This window comes from Nyctereutes procyonoides, unplaced genomic scaffold (assembly GCF_905146905.1).
Source record: "Nyctereutes procyonoides isolate TBG_1078 unplaced genomic scaffold, NYPRO_anot_genome, whole genome shotgun sequence".
NCBI classification, from domain to species: Eukaryota; Metazoa; Chordata; class Mammalia; order Carnivora; family Canidae; genus Nyctereutes; species Nyctereutes procyonoides.
Genome location: NW_026575146.1, coordinates 23,418,413 through 23,445,954, shown reverse-complemented (window position 1 = coordinate 23,445,954; position 27,542 = coordinate 23,418,413). Strand labels below are relative to the sequence as shown.

The 27,542-nt window shown below is 37.9% G+C and overlaps 1 protein-coding gene across 3 annotated transcripts; it reads left to right on the top strand.

Annotated features, from left to right (window-relative positions):
* The first annotated feature begins 6,155 nt into the window (after positions 1-6,155).
* Positions 6,156-26,860, top strand: GPRC6A (G protein-coupled receptor class C group 6 member A). Of its 3 annotated transcripts, none has more exons than XM_055311456.1 (6): positions 6,156-6,349; positions 10,176-10,479; positions 12,891-13,202; positions 20,331-20,543; positions 23,232-23,355; positions 25,746-26,860. In XM_055311456.1, exons 1-6 carry the CDS (start codon positions 6,156-6,158, stop codon positions 26,858-26,860), a joined length of 2,262 nt encoding a protein of 753 aa, XP_055167431.1. The 3 variants fall into 3 exon arrangements, with proteins under 3 accessions (XP_055167431.1, XP_055167428.1, XP_055167430.1); XM_055311453.1 differs by having other exon boundaries at positions 12,891-13,727; XM_055311455.1 differs by lacking the exon at positions 20,331-20,543 and having other exon boundaries at positions 12,891-13,727.
* Positions 26,861-27,542: the final 682 nt, after the last annotated feature.

The window sequence follows — 27,542 nt, the reverse complement described above, 5'->3', positions numbered from 1 at the left end:
ATAGCAGATTTGTTCTTGAATTCGTAATTTATTTGATATTAAAAATGTCTTTCACGTACATGCAAATTGTTATGCAAAAGACTAAAAGCTTTTAGGTTTTTTAATAACACCGTCAAAAATAAAATCTTGCTTGCAATATGAGGGATTCAATTAATACATAAAAGAAGATTGAGGCAATTGATTGGATACTGAAGCAGATCTGTCGGGATCTTGATTTCCTTGCCTATTTTGCGATTAGTGATGAGGTGGGCAAAAGCAGTACTTTTGTAAGTGGAACAGTAATATCAGAAGGGAAAAGAGAATGAAATGCTGCATTGCCATTCCATGGGAGGCTATAAAATGTAGATCTAGATGATAACATAAAATACTCAAGTTCTTCCCTTCAGAGAGAGGGGAAAACACACACACACACACACACACACACACTTTCAATTTACAAGACATTTTGATAACAGTATCTTTTTTTATATGATTTGCAGAAAAAATGAAATGAAAATATCTCTGAAAAATGAACACCTGTCCTGTTCTGTAAAAACTACTAGAACACTGCAGGCTGCTTCTCCTGCTTAGCCTCACTGGGAAATAACTATCCTTCCCATCATTTTGTGGTAAGTAGGGGAAGCAGGTCTGGGTTCCTGAGGGTAGTGATGTAACTGCGTTTTCCTCTGCGATGGATAAGAAGTGACTTGTGGGTGAAAGTGCTTAGCTTACATGATCTTTTGCCAGGTGGTATTAAGTGGTGACATGTATCTAGCAAATGATGTTGGTGGAAGACTAGTGAGATAGTTCCAGTTACGAATGGGAGCAACAAAGGCAGGATCGTTATCTCAGAAAACATTCCTGTGTTTCCTGGGAAGCAAAGCTTAAATCGAATAGACAGTGTTTTTAACTTTTCTGGGGGTAACAGGCCCATTTGGCAATCTGATAAAAGCACCGAATGCTCTCCCCAGAATAATCCACATATGCACATTTACTCAAAATTTTTATACAATTTGAAGGGATTCACAGACTTTCAGGAACTCCATCCATGGACCTCCCTGGGTGCCCTAAGTAGGATAATATCCTTTATGTTGTATATTAAAGGAAATTAATTACATAATTTAAAACTATATATGAAATGAAAAAAAATGCTAAGAGAGAAATTTTAATTACAGATAGCAATACAGCAGAGAAGATGATGTACGATGGAACAGAAGTGTTGCAATGATAAATGACAATTCAATATGGGATAGCATGGTGAGGAAATACTCAGGCAAGGTGGGTAAATACAGGGGAATGGGGTACCTGATAGGGGAAAGATTGTAACAGGACCAAAATTTGACTATTCGTTTATAACCTTGCTAAGAACCATCTCTAACCTTATTGATATATTTGAAATCCAACTAAAGGAAATAAATTGCTTAGCTATGCAGTCTATTAGGTTCTTTGCAGATTTAGGCCTTTGCCATGTAATTTTACCCTTTGCTGAAGTTTTACTGAACTTTGTGATTTACAGGACAATGGTATTCCTCTAGCATTCCTTGCTGCTTATGCAACATGAATTGACATTTTGATTTTTGCAAGTGAATGATAATAGACTATAAAAAATGCTGACCATATCTAGTATAGACTCGAGCTCAAATTAGCTTACTGGGGCTCATCTGCCATGAGCTTATTGATGACTTGTTAAAAATATCAACTGAACAATACACTGGTAATGTTGATAAATACATCACAAAACTGTATTTTTTCAGAAAGACGATAAATTATGGGATGTACAAAGACCCATCAAACCCTGTCTCAGCCCTACAAAGAGTGTCCATCTAGTTGAAGTGGTAATAGTTAAGGACACACAAAAAAATCAAGAAACAGTAAGAAGAGGAAGTAAATGTGAAAGACATTAGCACAATAGATGCCAGTTCAAAGTGCCTGAAGCATTGAGTTCCCAGCTCAGTGCTTAGAGTTGTGTTCCTAAGGCTACACTCTCCCGTTACAACTACCTGATAAGGGATTCTTGTGGAAGAGAAGCATACAATGAACATGAAAAAAGCACTCGAATTTCATGTCAGTCAAGTAAAATGTAGTTTTGGTATTGTGCTTTGAATATTTGCTTAATATATAAGTTTTAGCTAAATATATTTTTTTGTGTGTGCAGCCTTGGGGGGAAAAAACCCTAAAGCGATGGACAATGTGGACTGATGCATGAGAACTAATTCTTAAACTCTGTATGTCTTCCCCCAGGCTGTGGATACTGGCATCTACCTTCATAACACTGGTGTTAGCTTCTTTCATGTCAGGGTTAGCACTCTGAACTGTCAGGCTGGCTCTGTATGCAGGCGGAGCGTCATAGCCTGGCTAGTGGCCCAGAAATTCCCCCATGAACCTCTGCCATGCTGTCCCTCCCTGCAGTTCCTCTTGCAAATAGTTGAAATCCATTGTTTAAATTGATTCCTTTAATTTTGAAGACAGTACTTCTGTTTCTAATAATCTCATTGCAGATGCAAATAGCACTGTGGTGTCCTTACTAGTATGACATTTAAAGAAGCATGAAAGAGGGCTGTGGAGTTGGGGAGGGTGGATGGAAAACTATGGTAGCAAGAGAGAAAACTAACATGTTGATTAACTAACATGCTAAAACTAATACACTGATTAAAAGGATCTTAGAGTGCTGATGCCATACTGTGAGCCTCAGGTCCCAGAGAGCCATTTCCAGCCTGACCCAGTCTTCACCGCAGCCTTTTATCATTGTGGGGAGGAGGGGGTCATTCCATCATCAGTGCGACAAACATGGTGATAGAAGAGAGCATCCCTACTCATTGAGTACATGTCCCTGCTGTACTTGTCCAAGCAGGGCAATGGTGTCTCTATGAGAATTACATGAGTGGTATAACTATCACTCCACTCTACTTCCTTTAAATAATATTAACCAGATAGCTCTTCCCATAAAGAGAGTTACAAAGAAATACAGAACCTTGAGATCAAAAGGAGGAAAGAACTACAGCCATGAGTAATTCATCTCTCAAAATTTCTTCAAGAGTGTTTATCCTTCAGAAACTGTTGTTTGAAAAAGATCTTTTGGGGACGACTGGGTGGCTCAGCAGTTGAGCATCTGCCTTTGGTTTAGGTTGTGATCCCGGGTCTGGGGATCAAGTCCCGCATTGGGGTCCCCGCAGGGAGCCTGCTTCTCCCTCTGTCTATGTCTCTGCCTCTCCCTCTGTGTCTCTCATGAATAAATAAATAAAATCTTTAAAAAAATTTAAAAAAGATCTTTTGGAATAGTAATAGTTATTGCTGTCATGACATGCCAAACACATGCAAGTGTTTTTAAGTTGCAGAAAATATGTGGTTACTGTAGATTCAAAGTTATGGCTAAAAGTACAGTTCCTGGTCCCAAACAAAACCTTTATAATGACAGAAGCTACAATAGTGAAGAGAATATGTCCAGTGGAATTCTGAAGTAATTAATATACTCTGTATCTTCCGTCAAACCTAACTCAATAATGACTCACCTCCTAGGGAGACTATAACCAACTAGTGGTACTAGTATAAACATCATCGTTTCCACCAGGCATGCATTTATGGTGTTTGAGAAAGAGCTCTGAGCAATGCCAACTGTAGAAAACACTCCAAATTTAAGAAGTAAGAAACTTTCAGATTGGTTTTGGAAATGTGAAGGTGGAAGCTGCTACGTTCTGAATGTTTTGTCTTCCCAAAATGTATATAATAGAACCTCAAAGGTTCTATTTGAGAAATAGAACCTCAAAGGTTGTGGTATTGGGTGGTGAGGACTTCAGGAAGTGATTACATCCTGAGAGTAGAGCCCCCTGAATGGGATTAATACCCTTATAAAAGCAGCCTTGAGAAAGCTCACTGACCTCTCCTACCATATGAGATTTATCACAGGATCTTACCAGATATTGAACCTGCCAGTACCATGATCTTGGACTTCCCAACCTCAAGAACTGTGAAATAAATGTTTGTTGATTATAGGCCACCCAGTTCATGATATTTTTGTTATAGAAGCCCTAATGTACTAAGACAGGAGTTCATTATTGAAAGTCTACTAGAATACAGGAGCTTTATAAATCAATTCAGTTCAAGTCTCAAAATGTACCTATGAGAAAGAAGAGCCTACATATTTTATAAACAAGAAAATTATTGTTCAGAAAAGCTTAGTAACTGATTTATGGTCAGTTATGATTTATGGTGAACAGAGCCAACCAGTCTGTAAGATTCTAAAGTTTGAGCTCTTTCTGTCACATAACATTGCATTTTATAGGACAAACCCTTTTTTCCTACCTTTAGAAGGCTCCTTTATAAAAATAGACTTTCCAACTTAGATTATATGTATTAAAATAAGAAAATGTGATTTATCTTGAACTTTTGTCAGATTAACAAAGTCCCTAAATATTGTTAAAATTGCAACCTAAATCTTGTTAAAATTGGTATAACTTTGTCACTGATTTTTTTCAAATAAATGTCAGGTTTGGGTAATAGGGTCACATGAGGGTCATACTTGAGAATCACTCAGAGTTATTTAATATCAATTATATACTTTTGCTGGACAATTATCTGAACTTACCATTTTTTATTATATTTTTGCTAAAATCGTCTTTGAATTTGTAACTGCAGTAGACCTTGGAGGTTATCTGAGCAAAATGCCTACATTCATGAAAACAAATACATCCAATTGCACACATATGAATACATACACAAATGAATAATAAGATTACAATGGGCAAAAATGCAATTACTTTACATAGGAAGAGACTTCAAATCCATGTATATTAACCTTTCGAACAACTGAAGTTAACTGATTTGGATTCACAGAGGAAATTCTTCCATTGGTAAGAATGTAGGACTTAAGGAACATTGGACGCTGTGTGAAGAGCTGTGACTCGTCACTCTTCGGTTGCCATTACCTCACATGTCAATGGAACCTAAGGCTGATCTGGATGATGAAAATCACTAAAATAGCCACTGTACTCTTTTATCTTCTGAAATCCCTTTAAATGTGTCAGCTTCCCAACAAGAAACTGGTTATGGAGTTTGGAACTGCCCTCCCATGATATAGTCTTTCTTAATCCAATGTCTCAAAAAGACTGATTTTAAAAAGTAAAGTTAAAATTTTTAAAACTTTTTCTTAATGGTTCCCAAGTTACTGAGGTTTATCTAACTCTGTTAGATTCTAAAAGATATCCATTAAATCACATCAGTTCAGATTCCTAAGCATGTAAGAACATGTAGACTAAAATTTGTTCCAAATTTATAAAAATAAAATCTACAAACTGTGGCAATGTCAATGATCTATGACAGACCTTTCTTGTTCAAAGCCAAACACTAGCTCAGGTAAATTTCATTTCAATTTTAGGCTTGCCCATTACCACCAAAACTACTTATTTCTAACACATGTAAACTGAGAGGGATAAATACCTAAAGTTAATTGAATTTCATTTTTTTAAAGATTTTATTTATTTATGAGAGACACACACACATAGAGAGAGAGAGAGAAAGAGAGGCAGAGACACAGGCAGAGGGAGAAGCAGGCTCCATGCAGGGAGCCCTACGTGGGTCTCGATCTCGGATCTCCAGGATCACGCCCTGGGCTGAAGGCAGCGCTAAACCACTGAGCCACCCAGGCTGCCCAATTTCATTTTTTTAAAAAGAGCTTTTCTGGAGAAACAAAAGCAGAGTGCTATTTTTCTCAACCGTTTATAAACTACACTTTAGATTTTGGGCTTTGAATGCAAGATCTTTGGAAATGTATCACTGTCCACTCCTGATATGGGAAGCCTTTCCCAAACTGCACCCTCTTGGAGATTCTTGTATTCTATTTCAAAAGAAAAATGCCAACATGACCCAAAGTCCTTGGCATATCAGTGAGGCAAAAGAGTACTATCCCAGGGAGGATCAGTGTTTCTAATTCTATAACTTTTTTCCTAGCATGACTGCTAGGATACATCTCCAACAATGGAATGTTAGAGTCTGATATGTTCTTATTGGTGAAGAACTGTTTTGACTATCATCAAGCATCTGAAAACTGAATGCTTCCGGCCTTTGACACTGCCCTATACCTTACATGGTGTTTACAGGTGAAATAGAAACCATGTTGCTGGCACTCTGTGAGCTTAATGATCCCTAAGAACTCACATGAACTGAGCAAATGAGATAGAAGCATGGCACTATTGATTATACCGATTACCTGCTTTGGGAGTACTCTTGTTACTTCCCAGCCTTGCCAGACTCCTGATGACTTTGTGGCTGCCACTTCTCCAGGACATATCATGATTGGAGGTTTATTTGCCATTCATGAGAAAATGCTGCCCTCAGAAGACTATCCCAGACGACCAGAAATCCAGAAGTGTGTTGGGTGAGTAAAGTCTCAAAGAACACTTTAGATTTCCAGAGTATATTATGAAACTAAGGCATGTAAACATTCACTTGTATTAACATCTAAATTGTTTTTATAAAACTTAAACTCATATATTTTTAAGTTGCATATAGTCTTGCAATCATTCCTGAAAAGAGAAATATATCAGCACTGTATGTATAATCAATCTCCAAGTGCAGAGGCAATGAATGATTTCCATTAATATATTTATTTGAATTTTGCCTAAAACAAACAAACAAACCCTGAAGTCACTTGAGGAAACCAGTTAAGAGACACTATAGCTTGTCCACTACAAACATGCTTAACACATTTATATTTATATTATATATATTTATTACAAATTAACATTAATGTATATAAATTTATATTATATTATCTATTTATACTATTCATTATTCATGTTTCTATCATCCACAATATGCATATTGTTTTATTTATTTTATTTTTTTAATTTTTATTTATTTATGATAGTCATACAGAGAGAGAGAGAGACAGGCAGAGACACAGGCAGAGGGAGAAGCAGGCTCCATGCACCGGGAGCCCGACGTGGGATTCGATCCCTGGTCTCCAGGATCGCGCCCTGGGCCAAAGGCAGGCGCCAAACCGCTGCGCCACCCAGGGATCCCCTGCATATTGTTTTAAATATCAATCTAGGGATCCCTGGGTGGCTCAGCGGTTTAGCACCTGCCTTTGGCCCAGGATGAGATGCTGGAGTCCTGGGATCGAGTCCCATATCAGGCTCCCGGCATGGAGCCTGCTTCTCCCCTCTGCCTGTGTCTCTGCCTCTCTTCTGTGTGTCTTTCATGAATGAATAAATAAATAAAATCATAAATAAATAAATAAATAAATAAATAAATAAATAAATAAATATCAATCTAGGGGATCCCTGGGTGGCTCAGAGGTTTAGTGCCTGCCTTCGGCCCAGGGCGTCGTCCTGGAGTCCCGGGATTGAGTCCCACATCGGGCTCCTTGCATGGAGCCTGCTTCTCCCTCTGCCTGTCTCTCTGTCTCTCTGTCTCTCTGTCTCTCTCTCTCTCTCTGTGTGTCTCCCATGAATAAATAAAATCTTTAAAAATAAATAAATAAATAAATAAATAAATAAATAAATGTCAATCTATTATTTAGTGTTTTGTTTAAAATAGGTTACATTTAAAATTTCTCTCTACACTAGCATTTTGATCAGTACTGCATTCATTTCATTCTTGAAATAATCTAATTCTTTCATAATAAAGTTAGACTTTACTTCAACTTAAATTGTTCCTTCTTCTTTTATGAACACTTTCCCCTGAAAGTTTGATGATAGAAAAGACACATGGCACAGTGTATAATTGAAAAGTAAAGCTAGGCAAAGGATGTTACACATGGATTTTTTTGTATTTTTTTAAGGAGAGCAAGATACTTGAATTGTAATTTCTGTCTGGGAACAAACTAATTTCATAGACTTAGGCACATCACTTAAACTCTTTGAGTTCCAGTTTCCAATTTTCTCTTTTGTAAAAGAAGGGCCCGGATCACTTCTAAGGACACAGGCAGCATCAGCTTCTGTTGCTATGGCAATGTGACTGCCATGCTTCCTTCCACTCTGAAATCCTGCTTTCTATCTTGATGTTTTTGTATGTAAATGTAACATTCTCTTTCCTCCCCCCTTTTTTTCTTTATCAAAAAGTGTTTACCAACTGTCAGATAAAATGTGGTTGCATATCCCACTAAGATTCCTTCCTGGCATTCTCTCTAGAAGTTGAACACTTTAAGCTACTGTCTTCTTAAATGTTGATTATCAGGAATACTAGCAAATGCCTCAGGATAATTCATTAAAAATTTCAGAGCATTAAATTGGTACCCAAAGAATGACTGCAGATTTGAGGCCCACGATTTTAAGCCAACAATTAAGGGTGGAAAATACAAAAAAAAAAAAAAATCATTGATCTAATAAGCAAATTTTTTCTGAAAAAAAATCTCTGAATTGAACATCCTTTCACCGTATTGCCACTCCGGGACAGAAACAGTATTCACTCAGCATCAAACAACTATTTACTAAGTGCCTACATTAACTAAGCCCTATTCTAGACACTGGGATACTGAAGGAATACAGCAAAGAGATTTAGACTCTCATGGAGCTAACATGTGGGGACCCTGAAGATATTATACATTTTAAATGTCATTTAATTCATTATTTTGGTTATAGTTCATTACTTAAACTTTTCTCTCCTCTTTGTTTCTTTCTTTAAATTAAAAACTTAATGCTGATTTGCCAAACTTCACTTTTAGATAGTCTCCAATAGGGCACCCGGGATGGCTCAGGGTTTAGCGCCTGCCTTCAGCCCAGGGTGTGATCCTGGAAATAAAATCTTAAAAAAATAAAAAATAGTCTCCAATGACAAATATTATTCAAATACTTTAATTTATCGTAACTCAATGAACTAAAAGGAAACTTAAAAATATCAAAACCCTGAACAATGATATTCTCCTCTATGAATGGATAAAGATGATGGAGCATTATAGACTATTATTCAGCCATAAAAAAAGAATGAAATCTTGTCATTTACAACAACATGGATAAGTCTAGGGACTATAATGCTAAGCAAAATTAATCAGAGAAAGACAAATACCATATGGTTTCACCCATTTAAGATACAAAATGAACAAAAGAAAAATAAAGAAACAAACCAAAAAGCAGTCTCTTCACCACAGAGAACAAACTGATGGCTAACAGAGGGAAGGTAGGTAGGGGGTTGGGGGAAATAGACAAAGACGATTAAGAGTATACTTCTTATATTGAGACTGAGTAATATACAGAATTTTTGAATCTCTATATTGTATGCCAGAAACTAACATTGCATGGTAGTTGTACTGGAATTTAAAATAATAATAATAATAATAATAATAATGTCCTCTATTCATTTAAAAACATTTGAATGCTTACTAAACTTTACTATATATTAGGTACTGTTTGTAACTGCATATATGCAGTGGTAGGTGACAATAAACTTAATTGTAAATCAGTAATCAAGCAACTCAATGCCCTGAAGTAATCATAAATCAAGAGGTCAACTGGGAAAACCCACTTAAAGAGGAAATAGCTATGTTTCATAACTATAATAGTGCACTTCATCTAGAAGAAAACTATTGTGTTTTATACATACAGTCTGTTTTATATGTAATTCTTAAGAGTCTTTTTCTTTTAAAGATTTATTATTATTATTATTATTATTCATGAGAGACACACATACAGAGAGAGAGAAAGAGAGGCAGAGACACAGGCAGAGGGAGAAGCAGGCTCCACACAGGGAGCCCAACGTGGGACTCGATCCCAGGTCTCCAGGATCACACCCTGGGCTGAAGGCAGCACTAAACCGCTAAGCCACCCGGACTGCCCAATTCTTATGAGTCTTATTAATCTGGTTCCCAACCACAATAGTTTATAATTAAAAAAAAACACACATAAAACACAGGCTAGTGAGTCTAAGGAATAGATACTTGGATAACAATAAAATGGTGACATCTAACTAGAAGAAGGACTAAAAATCAGACACATCTTCATACTGCAGAATACTAAACTGAGTATTCAAACGATCCCAAAATTAATCAAGAAAAAGTTAAATTCTGTTCCACAGACTCCATTTGAGACCCTGTATACCTTTTAGAAAGGTTTCCACCAAGAACTATTTTTAAATAAATAAAGTTTAGACCAGCTTTACTGGTCCAGAAATGGTCTATTGTAAGGCAGAAATGTGAATAAAATGAGTTACCATAATGTCTATAGAAGAGTTATGTTCTGATTTAAAAAAAATTTGTTTCCCAACAGCTTTGAAATATCAATTTTTCTTCAAACTCTTGCCATGATTCATAGCATTGAGATGATCAACAATTCAACACTATTATCCGGAGTCAAACTGGGGTATGAAATCTATGACACCTGTACCGAAGTCACAGTGGCGATGGCAGCCACTCTGAGGTTTCTCTCTAAGCGCAACTGCTCCAGAGAAATTGTGGAGTTTAAGTGTGATTATTCCAGCTACATGCCAAGAGTTAAGGCTGTGATAGGTGCTGGCTACTCAGAAATAACAATGGCTGTCTCCAGGATGCTGAATTTACAGCTCATGCCACAGGTAGGTTTTGTCTTACCCTAGATGTTGGTTTTGAGCATATTCTTTATTATTAGAAGATTAGGGAGTTGCTTTTATTTTATTCTTTCTTTCTCTTCAGTCAAAGAGGGCATGGTGCCCTACTCTGGATAGTATAATGGACAGAGCACTAAGGGAATATAGTCGCCCCTCAATCTGTCATGTTAGATCCAGTTTCTGACAGTTTTCAGTGGGATTCAGATAAGACAAATCTCTGAGGGCCTCAACTCCCTTGTTTCTGAAATAACATCAGTTGGGTGCTATGAAGAAAACCGAAGAGAGATTGGGGGATAAGAGGACATGCAGGTCAAGGAACACTTCCTGAAACTCGAATGGGAAGGGACAGCCAAGCAAAGACAGGGAGGAGAGGACAGTATCTATGCTGAGAAAACAGTAAGTACAAAGTTGAAATGTCCAAAGAATAGCAAAAGGTCAATATAGCTAGGTCAGGTATATAGAAAGAAGTGCAGTAAGCAGTGCATTTCCAGAGATAAGCAAGGGCTGGTCGGTCATTCAGTATCTTTTAAGCTGTGATACAATTTGCATTTTCTTCTGAGTATGATGCGAATCATTGAGCAGAGACTATAGTACTACATGTCTCCTTGTAATGCAAGCCAATATATAATCAGGAAGTAAGCAAAAAGGCCCCTGAAAGACCAAAACCAACATAAAGAGCCTTTCACTGAGGTCCTGCACACTCTACTCAAGAGTCTAGCACCTCCCCTTGGTTTGCATTTTGAGTCTACATTACTCTGTGACTCACTAAGCCACTGTTTCTAGGCTCCAGGGAGATTAGAAGCCAAAAATTAGAAAGGAGAAAGAGTTAATAGTCATGTTATCAAGAAATAGCCATTTGATAGAAGTGAACAGATGGAAAATATATATATAATAAATGTGCATAAGAATTTAAAATACATAACTTTCTGGAGTTAGAGTAAATAAGAGCATACACGCATGAAGAACTCTGAGAGTTCCATTATATAGCCTAGTGAGGTTGATAAAAAAAAAAGTTGATATCCAAAGTGACAAAAGAATTATCCCCCCAAATAACTCAGAGATAAAGCTTTGGCTCAAGTTTTCTAGACTATGTATAATGCTAGTTAGGTGATGAGTAAGAAAAGTAGACTATTTTTAACAATGATTATGTCATGTAAAAATGTAATTTCCATGATAGACAACACAAAAGGAAAGGGGACTCTCCACAGGGGACACTGATTTTACTGAAGCTCAGGTGTCAAATGTAGATGAGCACAGGGATGCCAGGTACCAAATGGAAATCTGCACAGCAATGTCAGGGAACTAAGGTTTTGTCAATGTCAACCATGGGCCAATATCCATTTAAATGTTCTCCTTGAATCTTCACGGGAATCCTATCATTTCATAGGTAAAGAAATATTAATTTTCCCAAATTTATTGAAGTCAAGATTCTGACTGTTTGTCTGACTCCAAAGCCTGTTGTCTTTCCACCATACCAGGTGGCTGCTGTAAATAGTAAAAAAAAAAAAAAAAAAAAAAAAAAAAAAAAAAAAAATATATATATATATATATATATATATATATATATATATATATTCCGAGTCAGAAACACATTGGAATTGCAGCTAATAATTCCCCCTAGAATAAAATCACCAGAGCTGTACATCAAGCCAAACTTTGCATACATGTTAGGTGGGTCTCCCAAAAAGCTGATGCTTGTTTGAGTAGAGCAGGAGCCAGAAAACTATAGCATGTTGATCAAATGTGGCTCCCAAGCTATTAAGCTACCAAGTAAGAATGGTCTTTACTTGTTTTAAGGATTGTAACAAAAAATATAAAATACACACACACACACACACACAATGGAGACTGTATGTGACCAAAAAAGCTTAAAATATTTTATCTCTCCCTTTACAGAAAAAAAAAGTGTGCTGACCCCCTAGACTAGATAATTATTTGGCTGGATAATGTATCCTACCTACAATAAAAATTATCAAAGTTGTCAATTAGACAAAATGTTGAACATGCTGGGTGTCCCAAAATGCATTTTGCTTATTCAACCAGCTGCATTTTTCCTGTATTGATGCATTTAAATAATATTCGCCTATTCATGTTGGCATGAGATATAAGATAGGTATAATTGGATACAGAAATGTAGCTGGAAATATAAGATAGAGCCTGAACTTTCAGAGAACTGTACTGAACACAATATGAAACGATTGTGGAGCAACGACTCTAAACAGTCACCGGGTACTGTCATGATTTAAGCTATTTATAAAGTAGAAGTTCATTGAAAGGGAAGAATGTAAAGGACCAGAGAATTTAGGAAAAGATTATACAGAAGATCACAGAAAAGAGAGTGTGAACAGCCCCCCCAAAGTACATCAACACCATAACTAAGAGATTCTATCAATCTCCAGGTGAGTTATGAATCAACTGCAGAAATCCTAAGTGACAAAATTCGCTTTCCTTCATTTTTACGGACTGTGCCCAGTGACTTCTATCAAACTAAAGCAATGGCCCACCTGATTCAGAAATCTGGATGGAACTGGATTGGCATCATAGCCACAGATGATGACTACGGACGACTGGCCCTCAACACTTTTGCAGTTCAGACCGCAGCAAATAATGTGTGCATAGCTTTCAAGGAGGTTCTCCCAGCCTTCCTCTCAGATGATACCATTGAAATCAGGATCAATGAGACCCTTGAGAAAATCATCGCAGAAGCCCAGGTTAATGTCATTGTGGTATTTCTGAGGCAATTCCATGTTTTCAATCTCTTCACTAAAGCTATAGAAAGGAATATAAATAAGATCTGGATTGCCAGTGATAACTGGTCCATGGCCACCAAGATCACCACCATCCCTAATGTTAAAAGGATTGGCAAAGTTGTGGGGTTTACCTTTAGAAGAGGGAATATGTCTTCTTTCCACTCCTTTCTTCAAAACCTGCATATGTTTCCCAGAGATAATAACAAGCCCCTAAATGAATATGCCATGCTCTTGTCTGCCTGTGCACATGTCAAGGACAGTGATTTGAGTCAGTGCATTTCCAGCCACTCTCGGGGGACTTTGGCCTACACGGCTAACAAGGATATAGAAAGGAACTTCTCCCTGAGAAATGATTTCCTGTGGGATTACACCGAGCCAGGACCTGTTCACAGTATCCAGCTCGCAGTTCTTGCCCTTGGTTATGCCATTCGGGATCTCTGCCAAGCTCGAGACTGTCAGAACCCCAACGCCTTTCAACCATGGGAGGTACTAACTCACACATCCAAGAGAATTCCCCTACAGTCACTTCTTTCCTTGCTTTAATTTGCAAATATTTATATTAGCTACTCCTTATCATATTCCTTTTGTAAGTAGATACCTTCAGTGTTTGAATACCCTGCATTTCTATCACTAGCTCTTTGCTCTTGAGGATACTAGAGTTCTTATTTTGCCTTCACTACTACATTGACCCTCTAAATTGGTGTTTCTTTTTATTTTCCAAGAATATTCAGTTTATAGTATTATTTTCTGTGAGTTTATGGATTTGTATCCAATCTTACAGTTTTTCAATGCTTCATATGAATTATCTCTTTTAGTGCTTTTGACACAAGACCATGCATGTTTAATGGCCCTTTTATTATTATTAAATATTATCTATAAGGAAACTAACATTAGAAAGTACAAGAAATAGGACTCTAGTCTGGGTCTTCTGCCTCCATGTCCTTAATTTTTCATGCTATCTCTGGTGGTTAATAGTTTTCAAAGCCTTCAGCTACAACTCTTAGGACAGTCTCCCTAGGACTCCAGTCTTCCTCAAATTAATGTTGTTAGATGAATCATAATTTGTATGGTATCTCAGGTTGACATGAGCCACTAATTGTGGGTTAAAGAAGTCTTTTCCTTTCTTCATTTCGATTAGTTTGAAAAAACTCAAATTCAAGCTTAATGTGACCCCTTTTAGTGAAAATTTTCCACTGTGTTTTTTATATGCCTATAAACAAGACATTTACATGCAAATTGTTGCTTTATATGATGGTAAATTTTACTCATTAAAACTAGATTTCTCAATAGTGTATATTCAAAGATAAGCTTGTCTGTCTTGATGCAGAATCATGTTCCAAAAATATAATTATTACAAATGTGTAAAGGAGAAGGCGGCAAAAGGAAATAAGACTCAATTCGTACCATATATGTGAGTATCCAGGACAGGCTATTTCTATTTTTGTCATTTTTACTTTTACTTTAAACACTCACAAACACAAGCTCCAAGGTCTGAGGTCATCAGCTTATATTTGGGTGGATCATGTGATGGTCATAAGGTGTTTTAAATTGCTCATTTAAAACTAGTTTTGATCTTGTAAATGCAAGGCAGAAAACCTTATGAAGAGTTAAGACTAGAGATTAGGATTTTTTAAATTAAAATTATCTTTTAAAAATCTGTACATATATGCCTAGCTATTTTAAGACATCTGTTTGAAAGCACACTCTTTGTAATATAAAATTGTAATGAGGGATTGGTAAAAACTATACATTAAGTGAACTGCAACAATGAAACTACTACACAAAATTTTTGGAATAAGATATTGAGAAGGAGTAATAGAGAAAAATTAGACAATCCTAGGGACAGGTAGGCTAAAGGTGAGAGATTTAAAGAGCTTCATAAGGAAAGAAAAATGCAAATCAAAAGAACTATTTATCCCTCAAAGATCTGGGAAAGTATTTTAAATCAGAAGTAAATCTCAAACATTCTGAGGAAAAGACTTGAGAAAGTATAATATAAGCAGCGTCTTCTAAAATGTTTTACTTAAACAGTTAAGAGTCTGGGGTTGTTCTTTATTCCCCCTGGGAGCGTGGTTATCTAGAAACAAACAGAAACAGATTGGAAAGGAGGAATATGTGAGTGACTTGCTCCTTTGATCACAATGTGAGTGAACCACATCTGTGCCAGATTGAGTAGGACAAATAATGCAGACAATTGTCTTCTTATGAAGAAATCTCAAATACTTTAAATTTAAATCGATCAACATTTAGGGTCACTAATCAAAGATACGCTTTTAAAGTTATTTTGATCCTGGTAAAAATTCATTTGTATTTAAATATTACTTTTTATAAAATTTTTTTCATTTCAAATAACTTTAAAGAAGTTTTTCCAGTATTTGGATGGTATCTCTTACTTGGCTTCATTTGGTGACATCTGTGAGCAGTCTTCAGGAATGTACAATCGAATTGTCTTACTTCAAACAGATTTTTAATGTTAGCCAGATGGCATGGGATACCATCCATCCTTGTTGTGACAGTGTGATATTGGGGGGGCTTTGTTTTTCCATTACTCATGTTGTTATATGGAAAGTAGTAAGTGATGATATGGGATGACCCAATGTCTAATGGTCAAACTTCAAGTCATACATTCTATTTTAGCAGATATTTATCCAATGTCTCAAGTATTTGTTCAGGCACTGCGTTGTGTGTATTGGAAAATTTATGGGAACAAGTCAAAATCTTCATCTAAGGAGTCATCTGTTACTGGGTGTTTAGTATACAAACAATTAGGAGCTGATTACATGAAGGATTAACGCATTGCTTGTTTCATAGAGCACTAAATTGGCAGAGAAGCACATAATGAGGCAACCAATCAGTATGGTTCAAGAGAACATTCCCCAGAGGACATAAATCTCTGGGGATATAATGGGTGGGTAGGCGTTAGAAAAGAAATACTTTGAGGGATCCGGGTGGTGTGCGGTGGTTTTGCGCCTGCCTTTGGGCCCAGGTTGTGATCCTGGAGACCTGGGATCGAATCCCACTCGGGCTCCGGTGCATGGAGCCTGCTTCTCCCTCAGCCTGTGTCTTCTGCCTCTCTCTCTTTCTCTTCTCTCTCTCTTGACTATCATACTTAAATAAAATAAATAAAATTTTTTTAAAAAAAGAAATACTTTGGAGAAGGTAGAGAAAACATGGCATCTTCATGGATAAGAAAAATAGTGCCACAGGAATTCAGTGTTTTATGGCAATACGGGTAAAATGAAGTAAGAGATTAGTGGAAGGAGCCATCTTGAGGGCTCAATCAATCAGAGCATCTCACAATTTTGTTGTGCAGTTGAATTATCCTGGAATCTTATTATCATGTATATGCTAATTCAAGTCAGGGTGAGGTGGATACCTGAAAGTCTGCCTTCTAACAATCTCTCAGGTGATGCTGACTGCTGGTATAGGGACTCCTTTCAATAGAAATCTGCAAAACTATGTTTATAGGTTTGGACTTGATAGAGCAAGGGGAACAGTTAAAGATTTATATTTTTACACAGGAAAGTGTCATGCTCCTTCTTTCCATGTGATTCCTCATTCCAATGCAGAAATAGCATTTCATTTCCACTGTGTGTGCACGGTTAGAGGACACAAGCCAAGAGGTAGAAGGGACATTAGGTATCCAGCATTTAAAATAATGATGGGGGGGCTTATATACAGGTACAAGTATACAGTATTCTGTGTGACAGTGAGGATGGAGATGCGCATATGTGGATTTTTAAGAAGAAGAATGAAGAGCATCTGGAGATAGATTGGGTGTAACGGACAACGACAAAGAAAAAGCAATGATGTTGCAAGTGAGTCCACATTTGGACAATTGGTATCATTTGTTGGGGTAGAAACAGAGATAAATAGAGGTCTGGTGGGGAGAAGAGGCATTCAGTATTGGAAATGTTGAATTCGAAGAGCTTCACAGACATTCAAGTATAGCAATGGCAGTTACATATTGGTCCAGAAGTCAGAAGAGACACATGCTGAGGAGATAGTGATTTTGAAGTGATAAGGAGAATAGTAACTAATTATTTTTTAAAAGATTTTATTCATTTATTCCTTTGAGAGAGAGAGAGAGAGAGAGATAGTGAGCAAGAGAGAACATGAGCAAGAGGGAGGGACAGAAGGAGAGAGAGAACAGATTCTGCTGAGCAGAGAGCCCTACTCAGGGCTCAATCCCAGGGCCCTGGGATCATGACCTGAGCCAAAGGCAGACGCTGAACCTACTGAGCCACCTAGGCACCACAATAACTAATTTTGAAGGGCTACTATAGTAGGCATTGACCTCTAACCTCTATAATATTCTGGTAGGTCCACATGTTCATGCTCCTTACACTCTATCCTAAAGTAGTGGCAAGAGGAAAATGTTACTAGTGACCAAGATTTGCAGCTGTTTAGACATGGAGGGGACCCCCACAATAAGCATCCAGCCCACAGTCACCCACAGTTAGTGATGAAACTGTTCCAGCCTTAGTCCAGGATGCTTTCCACCACAGCATAGAAAACTTCATGGAAGAAAAAAGACATGGGTTGGGCACCAGACAGAGATGCAAGGCCGCATCCTCTGTGACTCGAATTTCCTCACCAGCACAGCTTACTTAGGGAAATGTCCTGGACATCAGGGTAGACAGGGAAAAGGAAAACAACATTAACCACAACAGCTTGAGTGGTGTGGCCTCCTGGCATCGCGTTCTCAAAAACAGTTCCCTGCCCTACAAAGGGAGAATTCTGTTACATGGAAATGCAAATCCCACTGTTTACGATTTATAGCATCAATTTACAGTGACTTTCAGAGTCTCAATGAAAAAAAATTGGCAGAAAAAGCCTTTAATAGCCTCATAATCAGAGCACCAATGTTTGAAACTCACCTTAACCCGGAGTAAATGCTCTATCTTACTTACCAGGTCATGAATGCACTGTTTTGTTTGCCTGCACCCCCTCTGCTGTGATGAACGTCATTACAGTTAGCTTAGTTTATGTGCATTATACAATGTTATCATATTATACAGAACGGTATTGTGTCAAAAGCTTTACCCTTGAAACGCTCATTAAATACAGGAAAAAAAATAGATGGGACATTATAGTCCAAACACAAGAGTTGGAAGAAAAGCTCCTAAAACGAGCAGAGTTTTCTGGGTTCGTGAAATGTGAATTGCTAAGAAAATTCAATACACAGGTAGAGGTGGAAAACATAGGTCCTTACTTTCTTTTTTAAATTTTCGTTCCCTTCACATTTTTTCTTCCAGGCACAGTGCCTGGAAAAAGCTTTTGCTGTTATTCCACCCTGTTAGAATCTGATGTCCTACTTCTTTAAGTAATACTAATCCATTTGTTCATTAAAGAAACTAAGAAATTGTGGGGAACATCCTAATAAAATCAAGAGACATTGCTTAGAGATTATTACTAAAGTGAACATTGATCTCAGATATGTATAACTAATATATTGTACCTAAATTAAATTGTTTTCTTATTATATTTTAAAAATGGAGAAAGAAAATTATAAAGATTAACTCCAAAGGCAATAAATAAGAAGATATATTCTACAATAGAATAATTTCTGCCTCATTCCACAGGATGTTTGCATACTGAAGAGCTCTTCATAAGCTCATGGACTTAGCGAGTTAGGCGACGTGTGTTCAGCGAGGGTAATTACTTAGCTTGATTATCTATCTCTCGGTTTAATGTGGTGCGGGGTCCTCTCCAATCAATGATTCTTTCCAAAGCACAAACTCAACACAGCTGCTTCTGTGTTCAGTAAACATTCTCATGTTCTAACTGCATGCATACACAAGTTCTTACTGTACAATTGGGTAACAAGACAGTAATTATTCACTGCATTTCTTTCCTCTCTAACTAAAAAACAAAATTATTTTATGAATTACACTTGGAAATAGAAATTTAGAGGTCACTTTACCTTACATCACTGCAACAGATGTGAAAATGACTGGAGATAATAAAGAGCCATACTTCCACCAAATAGTAACAAGTATGGATTTAGGTGGGCAGGTGTGGCGTACCTTCAACCCACCAGCTAACTTGTCTGGCGGGAGACACACGAGAACAGGGTGCTGTTGCCAGGGACTGTTTCTCCACATTTGTACTCGTTCCCTTTAGCCCTATTTTGCAGATGGGGGAGATAATTACCTCTGGCTGGATTCCACTCCCAGGTTTGGCCAAGGATCCAACTGTGACTAGGAAGGAAAAAAGGCATGTTGCTGCCTTCATATAGATCCAGTTGGTCACCAATGAGTGACTGCTTTTTGAGTCAGACTGGAAAAAATAGTGCTATTGTGAATAATATAATGTTAGATGCAATGGAAAGAACTGAATGCCAAAATGTGTGGGTCCGGATAAGGCCCTTCACCCCTTGGCTGGTGACGTTCATCTAACAAAAGAAAATGATCCCTGCTCAGCTTGTTTCACTGAGTTGTTATGGCATAGAAGGATAGCACACTTCTGAGTATTAGCAAGTAATATATGAATGTCAGGTGGCATCATTAATTGATAGACTCAAAGTATTTTTATTTGCACAATATCTCTATTAGCTAATTAACAGTGTTAACAGATATTTATCTTTTACTAATCTTAATCTGTGCCCAACGCTGGGCTAAACTCTTTATATGCTTAATTACATCTAATCCTTATAATAATCCTATAAGGAAGGTTCCATTTATTTCATTTTACAGAGGGGAAGCTGAGGCCTAGGAAGGAATTGGGTCAATACCACATCACTAATGAGATACAGAACCAGGATTAGAGCCCAGGCAACTGCCCCCAGAGGACTCACCCTGAAATTCTACATCATGGAAAAAGAAGATGCCCAGATTTCAATTTTATAAGCGAGAGAAGCTGCCCTCTGTAAATATTAACTTGATTCCTCAAATTTACAGAGCAAGACTTTGGCAGAAATCAGACTAGAATTCTTAAATTGTTGCCAGATAGTTACAAACCTTCTCAACTAATTACCACACTCGCTGATCCAGAATGTCCAGAATGTCCTTTTCTTTTTTTTTTTTTTTACCTTTTAAGTCATATTCTATGTAAGGCAGTAAAAATTTCCATTTTTATATTTTATAGTTACTTGATGTATTAAAAAATGTGACATTCACTGATGAAGGGAATTCATTTCATTTTGATGCCCATGGGGATATGAATACTGGATATGATGTTGTGCTCTGGAAGGAGATTGGCGGCCACATGACTATCACCAAGATGGCACAATATGATCTGAGGAATGATGTCTTCATCATCACAGACCAAGAAACAAAAAATGAGTTCAGAAATCTTAAGGTAATTTTATGGTAAGCCTGCTTTATAGCATTCAAATCAAATTAGTACCTCAGTTGCAAAAGTCCTTGATCCCACCAGAACCTCCAATAACCTCACTTCCTGTTTACTGTTCCCAATTTCCCTCCTTAAATTCTATGATCAACTTATATATCACTCCCTGTTCATGCTGTCTTCATCATACACATTCGACCAAAGCATGATCCTGATTAAATTCAACTCTCTGCCTAATCAGTAGAGCCCTCATTTAGCTGAACTTGGCAAAACAAAAACAAAAACACCTTGTTGACAGTTTTCACTTCAAATTCATGATCTCTCACCTCCAATGGCCCTTAATGCTGTTGGACAATCAGACTATTATCCTACTCCATTAATTCACCCACCTTCCTGGATAGCTATTCCATAATTTTTCTTCTCTCCTCCGACTCCCACACATCTTTCCCATCTTCACATTCCATTGACCTTGCTTCTTATGTCACTAACAAAACTGAAAACATCAGAAGAGAACTGCTTCTTTTCCATCTTTCCTAAAATGTCGCCATGTCAGGGCAATCTTCCCCAGTCACTTTATTTACAACTGCAATGCCAACCTAATACTTCTTATATATCCTTCTCTTTTTATTTCTCTTCCTAACACTTATCACCATCTAGCATTCTGTACCCTTTGCTTATTCTTAACTTGCTTATTGTCAGCCTTGTCAGCTAGAATGAAGGTCTATGCGAGCATGGATTTTTGTGTTTTGTCCCCTGCTGTGGCCCCAGTAATTACAACAGTGCATGACATATAATAGACACTCAAAAAGTGTGCTGAGTGAAAGAATCAAAGCTTCAAGTCACTACTTTTATTCTAATTTTCCCTGTCATAAGTTTCAGTAAGGCAAGATACTTTTTCCTTGAAAGATAGAAATGTAGCCATCTTTCTGTGTTCTCAAACTTTCTTTATCATTTTCATTATCACCTCCACTCTCACAACAATATTGTGAACCCAGAACTCTGCTAAACACCGTAACTCAACTCAATCTTTACTTTACATAGTTTACTATGTGGTGACTCATTTTTTGTACTGAATACAGAGGGGATTCTCTACTAAAATTCCTGCAAGAACCATTGTTTTTAATCCTTACCAAGACTATCTTCAGACTTTGTAGGGGAGACAGTGAGAGGGAGGTGATAGGATGATAAGTAAGTGAGAGGGGTTTTTGGTGACTAAGTGGAAAGGGCTGATCACCATAAAAAAGATGGACATGTCTTCTTTTCTGATGGTAACACCCATAAATATTTCAAGGAGGTAGTAGGAGACCAATTAAGTCAGATTTCAGGAACCAATATGTAGGCTAGTTGGGGTATCAGCATTTCTGGTAAATCATCAAAATCCATAGTATAAAACCTCAGATAATCCTATATCTTTTGATATTCCAAAGTTATTAATACCAGACTTTAGAATGTCTTTGCTGTCTCTTATGTGAAGAGGAGAAAAGGTTTCCCTTTTATCCCCTAATGACGTCCTGCCTGCTGAAAACCCAGATGAGGAATAACTGTGTTGAGAGGAAGAAAGCCACTGCTTGTGGACACAGGGCTACCAAATCTCAGCTACTTCTCTCTCTCAGCCAGATATTTTCATCTCCCAGAGTAAAGGCCAGTTAGCTTAGTCCTTGGATTGTGTTCCTGGCTCAGGAATGGCTATTAAGATAATCTGAAGAAGCCCTATTTTACCCATTTTGCTTTGGTCTTCAGAATGTAAGAGGGAGACGATAACAGATATAGTTTGCAAGATATGCCATGAGAAAGGGACTATGAATGGAAAAAAAGCACAACTGAAGTGCAAAGAATTATTATGTAAATTGGAAAAGCCTTCATAAAAATAGGATGCTATATATGATTCACACTGCGGTGTGCACAATTATAACCTAAATTCTCAGGATTATTAAAATTCTATTTATATATCTAGGGTTGCCTTTTTCACTAATACTTTAATGGTTTTAAATTCAAAATCTCCACTGTTTATTAAAAAATATTTATTTATTTATTTATTATTTATTTATTTATTATTATTTAGTGTGAGAGTGGAAGGAGGGGCAGAGGGAGAGACAATATCTCAAGCAGGCTCCCTGCCGAGTGAGGAGCCAGACTCCAGGCTTGATCTCATGACCCTGAGATCATGACCTGGGCCGAAATCATTCGTCAGATGTTCAACAAACTGAGCCATCGGGTGCCCCTCCACTGTTTTGTTTTTGAAGGTCAGACTGGCCAGAGTCCTTGGACGGCATGATTACTAACCTTATTCTGAAGAATACAAAAGCCCATTAAGTTTCTATTTTCCAATATAGCTAAAGTCTTTATATAACACAAGATTGTACATTTCCAAGCCATTGTCCCCTCTTTTAGTGTCATCACTATACATTTGTCCCTCTGCTAGGGACTTTCTGAAAGAGCTCATTTCCCTTATTTGCTTACAGAAGCTATTAATGGGACAAAAACTTCTTCTTCCTAAGGCAGTATCACTATCTGAAATAGTTTCTATTTTTTAAACTTGTTCGCATTCCTCCAGATGACAAAACAATTCTATGGTGCTATTTTTTTTTAAAGAGACCAATGTTTACTATTTAGTAAATATATCTTTACATTAAGTCAAGGTTACTTAGGATAAATCTTTAAAAAAAAAATCTATTTGAGATTTCTTTCACTTGGCAGCAAATTCGATCTAAATGCTCCAAGGAATGCAGTCCTGGGCAAATGAAAAAAACTACAAGAAGTCAACATATCTGCTGCTATGAATGTGTGGACTGTCCTGAAAATCACTACAGTAACCAGACAGGTAACTATAGTCACCACAGCACATACTGTAATAGACCTGAACCATTTCTCTTAGGCTGATTTTTTTTATAAGAATCCTATTTTGTTTTGTTTAGTTTTGTTTTTCACTTAAGGATTTCATGCACCTGCTAAAATAAATTCCAGTGAAATTTCATTTTACATTGGAATTTGCTCTTTTATATCAGCAGATGCATAACCAATACATAATAGAGATATAAAAGTAACTTCACTTCCAAGGAGAGATGTCACCCCCTCAACTGGATTTCCTCTCTCGCATCTCTCAAAACAATGTGAATTCTATCCATTTTTGTCCATCTGTCCCCCACACAGACATGCCTGCCTTGTAACTGGGGCACAGTACGTATGAATAAATAAATGCTGAGTTAGCTAAACAGAGCATGATAGAGACCCAGAGGTGTGCATACCCTGGAGATCTCATTATTCCTACCAAGAGGCAACGGTAAAGCCTAAAAAGAATCATCTGTGAGAGGAAGGGGTGGACTATTGACATAGATGAGATGCTAACTGCTTGTTTGACAAATCTGTCTTTAACAGTTCATGATATCTAAGCAAAATACACAAATTAGAGAACAAGAAGGAGCCCAGCAGCCTTCAGGGTCTTAAAAGGAGCTATCAGCGCTTTCTTTGGGGTTAAGCCTACTTTAAAGCCTCTTGTTCCCTCCCTGGCTTATTGTTCATTATAGATGCATCCCCATTCATCTCTAACTGCTGAGAACTCCAGAGCTGGACCAGTTCTCAAATGCTTACTCTTTTTTCTCATTGGCTCCAAGGGGAATAAATGACAATGTTAACATTCCAACACTCACGTTCTATCACTATCTCACAAAAATGCCACTTGTCCCAACCCAAGAGATGGGCTCTGCTGTGTGAATAATTAGATAACAGGCAGGGAGGGGATTTTCCAGGTAATACGATGTCTAGCAACTGTCTGCCAAGTGGATAATAGAGTATGTAGCGTCTGTTTCCCATAAAGACGTGCACGAGTTTTCAAAATACAATTTGGGTTGCCCTTTGATAACCCGGGAAAGAACAAGTGTAGAAGACTGCTTTTCCCCTGGAGGAAACACAAGGATTTAGGATGATCTGAAAGGACAGCATCTCTTGTTGCTCCCTATGTCTCCAGCGCACGGCCCAGGTACATCGACAAGGCCATGAAACATTCGCCAAACAGGTGAAGAAGGTGGCACACACTTGCAGCAACAGTTAGGGGACCACAGAGAAGAATGGGTACTTATAGGGACACAGGGTTTGGAAAGAGGAAGAGGCTGGAGAGGTAATGAAGAAATTTATACACAGAAACACAACCTGACTTTGAGATTAACAAAAAAGAGAACGCGGGCCCCCTTATAAAACAGAATGGGCACTGTGGAGGGTTCTCAGATGGATGCCTCGGGAGGGGATTTGGTAGTAGGCAGGACCCCAACTTTAGGGGGGTTGAGAATGGAGAGCAGAGGCAATCACACTCCCAGAGACTCCACTCTAATATCAGCTCATCATGAATCAGCTGAAATCACTTCCCAGCTTGTCACTGCCTGTGTGAGAAGCTCAATTTTATGACCTCCTAGAAAAAAAAAAATAACTAATTCTTCATTCACTGTCATTGGTTACAATCTTGTGTTATCTCACTTTTAGAGAGCTTTTAGAGAAACTTGGCTATATTTTCTCTGCTCTTAAAGAACTGCTGTCATATTTATTTATAATAGTTTTCACTACATTGAGCGTCTAAGATGTGTAATGCTCCGTGCAAAGCATTTTATATTTATTGGCGTGAATGCAGCACCCCAGTGAGGCAGGGTCTTTATGAATTTTTTTAAGATTTGGATCAGAAAGTTCAAATTACTTATCAAGATTATGGGAATCATAAGTGATAGAGGAAGGAACTTGAGATGCATTTTGACTCCAAAGCCCTTCTTCTTAACAGAGTCCCTGAACTGCCACCTATAATAGCAAATTCATAAGAGGTTAGTGTCTATCTTGAGTATTGATTTCCTAAAGACTCGCAGCCCAGCTGGTTTTTTTTTCCTTTCTCTTCCCCTTTTTCTTTTTTTTTTTTTTAATTTTTATTTATTTATGATAGTCACACGCACAGAGAGAGAGAGAGAGGCAGAGACACAGGCAGAGGGAGAAGCAGGCTCCATGCACCGGGAGCCCGATGTGGGATTCGATCCCGGGTCTCCAGGATCGCGCCCCGGGTCAAAGGCAGGCGCCAAACCGCTGCGCCACGCAGGGATCCCTCTTCCCCTTTTTCTTCCTTCACCTTCACACTTTCTCTCTTGCCTTCTTTTGGATTCTGTGTGAATGAATAACCAATGTGAAAATTAACTCTAGCTTAAATGTTTGCAATGTAACTGAATCTCCTCTGTCTTTTAGATATGGATCACTGCCTCTTATGCAACAATGAAACTCACTGGGCCCCTGTCAGGAGCACAAGATGCTTTGAAAAGGAAGTGGAATATCTCAACTGGAATGATTCCTTGGCTATACTGCTCCTGGCCCTCTCCCTACTAGGAATCATCCTTGTTCTGGCCATTGGCATAATATTTACAAGAAACCTGAACACACCCATTGTGAAATCATCTGGGGGATTGCTGGTCTGCTACGTGATCCTTCTCTGTCATCTCCTCAACTTCGCCAGCACAGGCTTCTTCATTGGAGAACCACAAGACTTCACATGTAAAACCAGGCAGACTGTATTTGGCGTGAGCTTCACTCTCTGCATCTCCTGCATTTTGATGAAGTCCCTGAAAATTCTGCTAGCCTTCAGCTTCGATCCCAAGTTGCAGAACTTCTTGAAGTGCCTCTATAAACCGATCCCCATCATCTTCACTTGCACAGGTATCCAGGTTGTCATTTGCACAATCTGGCTAATCTTTGCAGCACCTGCCGTGGAAGAGAATGTCTCCTTGCCCAGAGTCATTATCCTGGAATGTGAGGAGGGATCCGTCCTTGCATTTGGCACCATGCTGGGTTATATTGCCATCCTGGCCTTCATTTGCTTCATATTTGCATTCAAAGGCAGGAAATTACCTGAGCATTACAACGAAGCCAAATTCATAACATTTGGCATGCTCATTTATTTCATAGCTTGGATCACATTCATCCCCATCTATGCTACCACATTTGGTATATATTTGCCAGCTGTGGAGATTATTGTTATTTTAATTTCTAACTATGGGATCCTGTGTTGCACATTCTTCCCCAAATGCTATATTATTCTTTGTAAGCAAGAGGCTAACACAAAATCTGCCTTTCTCAAGATGATTTACAGTTACTCTTCCCACACTGCAAGCAGCCTTGCCATTAGTCATGTTTCACTGGACTCCACTAACAGCAATATCACAACGACCAATCCCAGCTCTAGTGGCAAGTCTGCAGCCTGGCAGGAAAGCAAGGATCTTCAGGCACAAGCATTTGCACACATATGCAGAGAAAATGCGATAAGTGTACCTAAAATTTTGCCTCGAAAAAGAATTTCAAGTATATGAAGGAGTCCTGAAGAGATGGCATGTTCGAGAATAAAATGTTTCTAGGATCTTTGTATTTAAAATGTACATTTATTTTCCAATGAATATATAGTTTGTTTTTCTTCACTGCCACCATATTCACCAATGCTCCCTCTGTCTAACCACCTGTTTAACAGAGAAAATAGAGCCCTCAACCTGAAACTGCCTTGGTTCCTCCTTCTGCATCCATCTTTAACTCCTTGTTAGCCATGTTTTTATTCAATATTAGCCCATGTTACATCATCCTTGTAATATCCTCTGTCTCCTCTTCTCAAACTTCTTCATATGGGTTCTCCTTCTCTTCCAAAGCATCTTTACCTTTCCGCCTTCATTGCTCAGTTTAGTTGAACAAGCATTTTAGCAGTTACCATGTGCCAGGTCGTATGCTAAATATGAAGGTACGGAAGGATCAAGGCATCATTTCTGACCTCTAGGAGTTCAAAATCCAGGAGAGAGGGTCACATATCAACATTTTCACTTCAGTGTGGAGAATTCTGATTGTCATGTGCATAGGGCACTGTAACAGTATAGTGAAGCAGCACTTAGTCACCCTGGGAGATGATGAGAGAGCTTCAAAGAAAGCTAAATATGACACTTAGGTAAAGTCTCGAAAGATGAATAAGAGTTAGCTAATCAAAGAAAGTACAGAAAACTGTTCCAGATA

Bases quoted from the DNA above. Each gene is read 5' to 3' on its own strand.
- GPRC6A (XM_055311453.1), top strand. From the start codon at position 6,156: ATGGCACTATTGATTATACCGATTACCTGCTTTGGGAGTACTCTTGTT. The intron at 20,544-23,231 runs GTAATTTTATGG...TTCACTTGGCAG, and splicing joins ATGAGTTCAGAAATCTTAAG to CAAATTCGATCTAAATGCTC. The intron at 23,356-25,745 runs GTAACTATAGTC...TCTGTCTTTTAG, and splicing joins TCACTACAGTAACCAGACAG to ATATGGATCACTGCCTCTTA.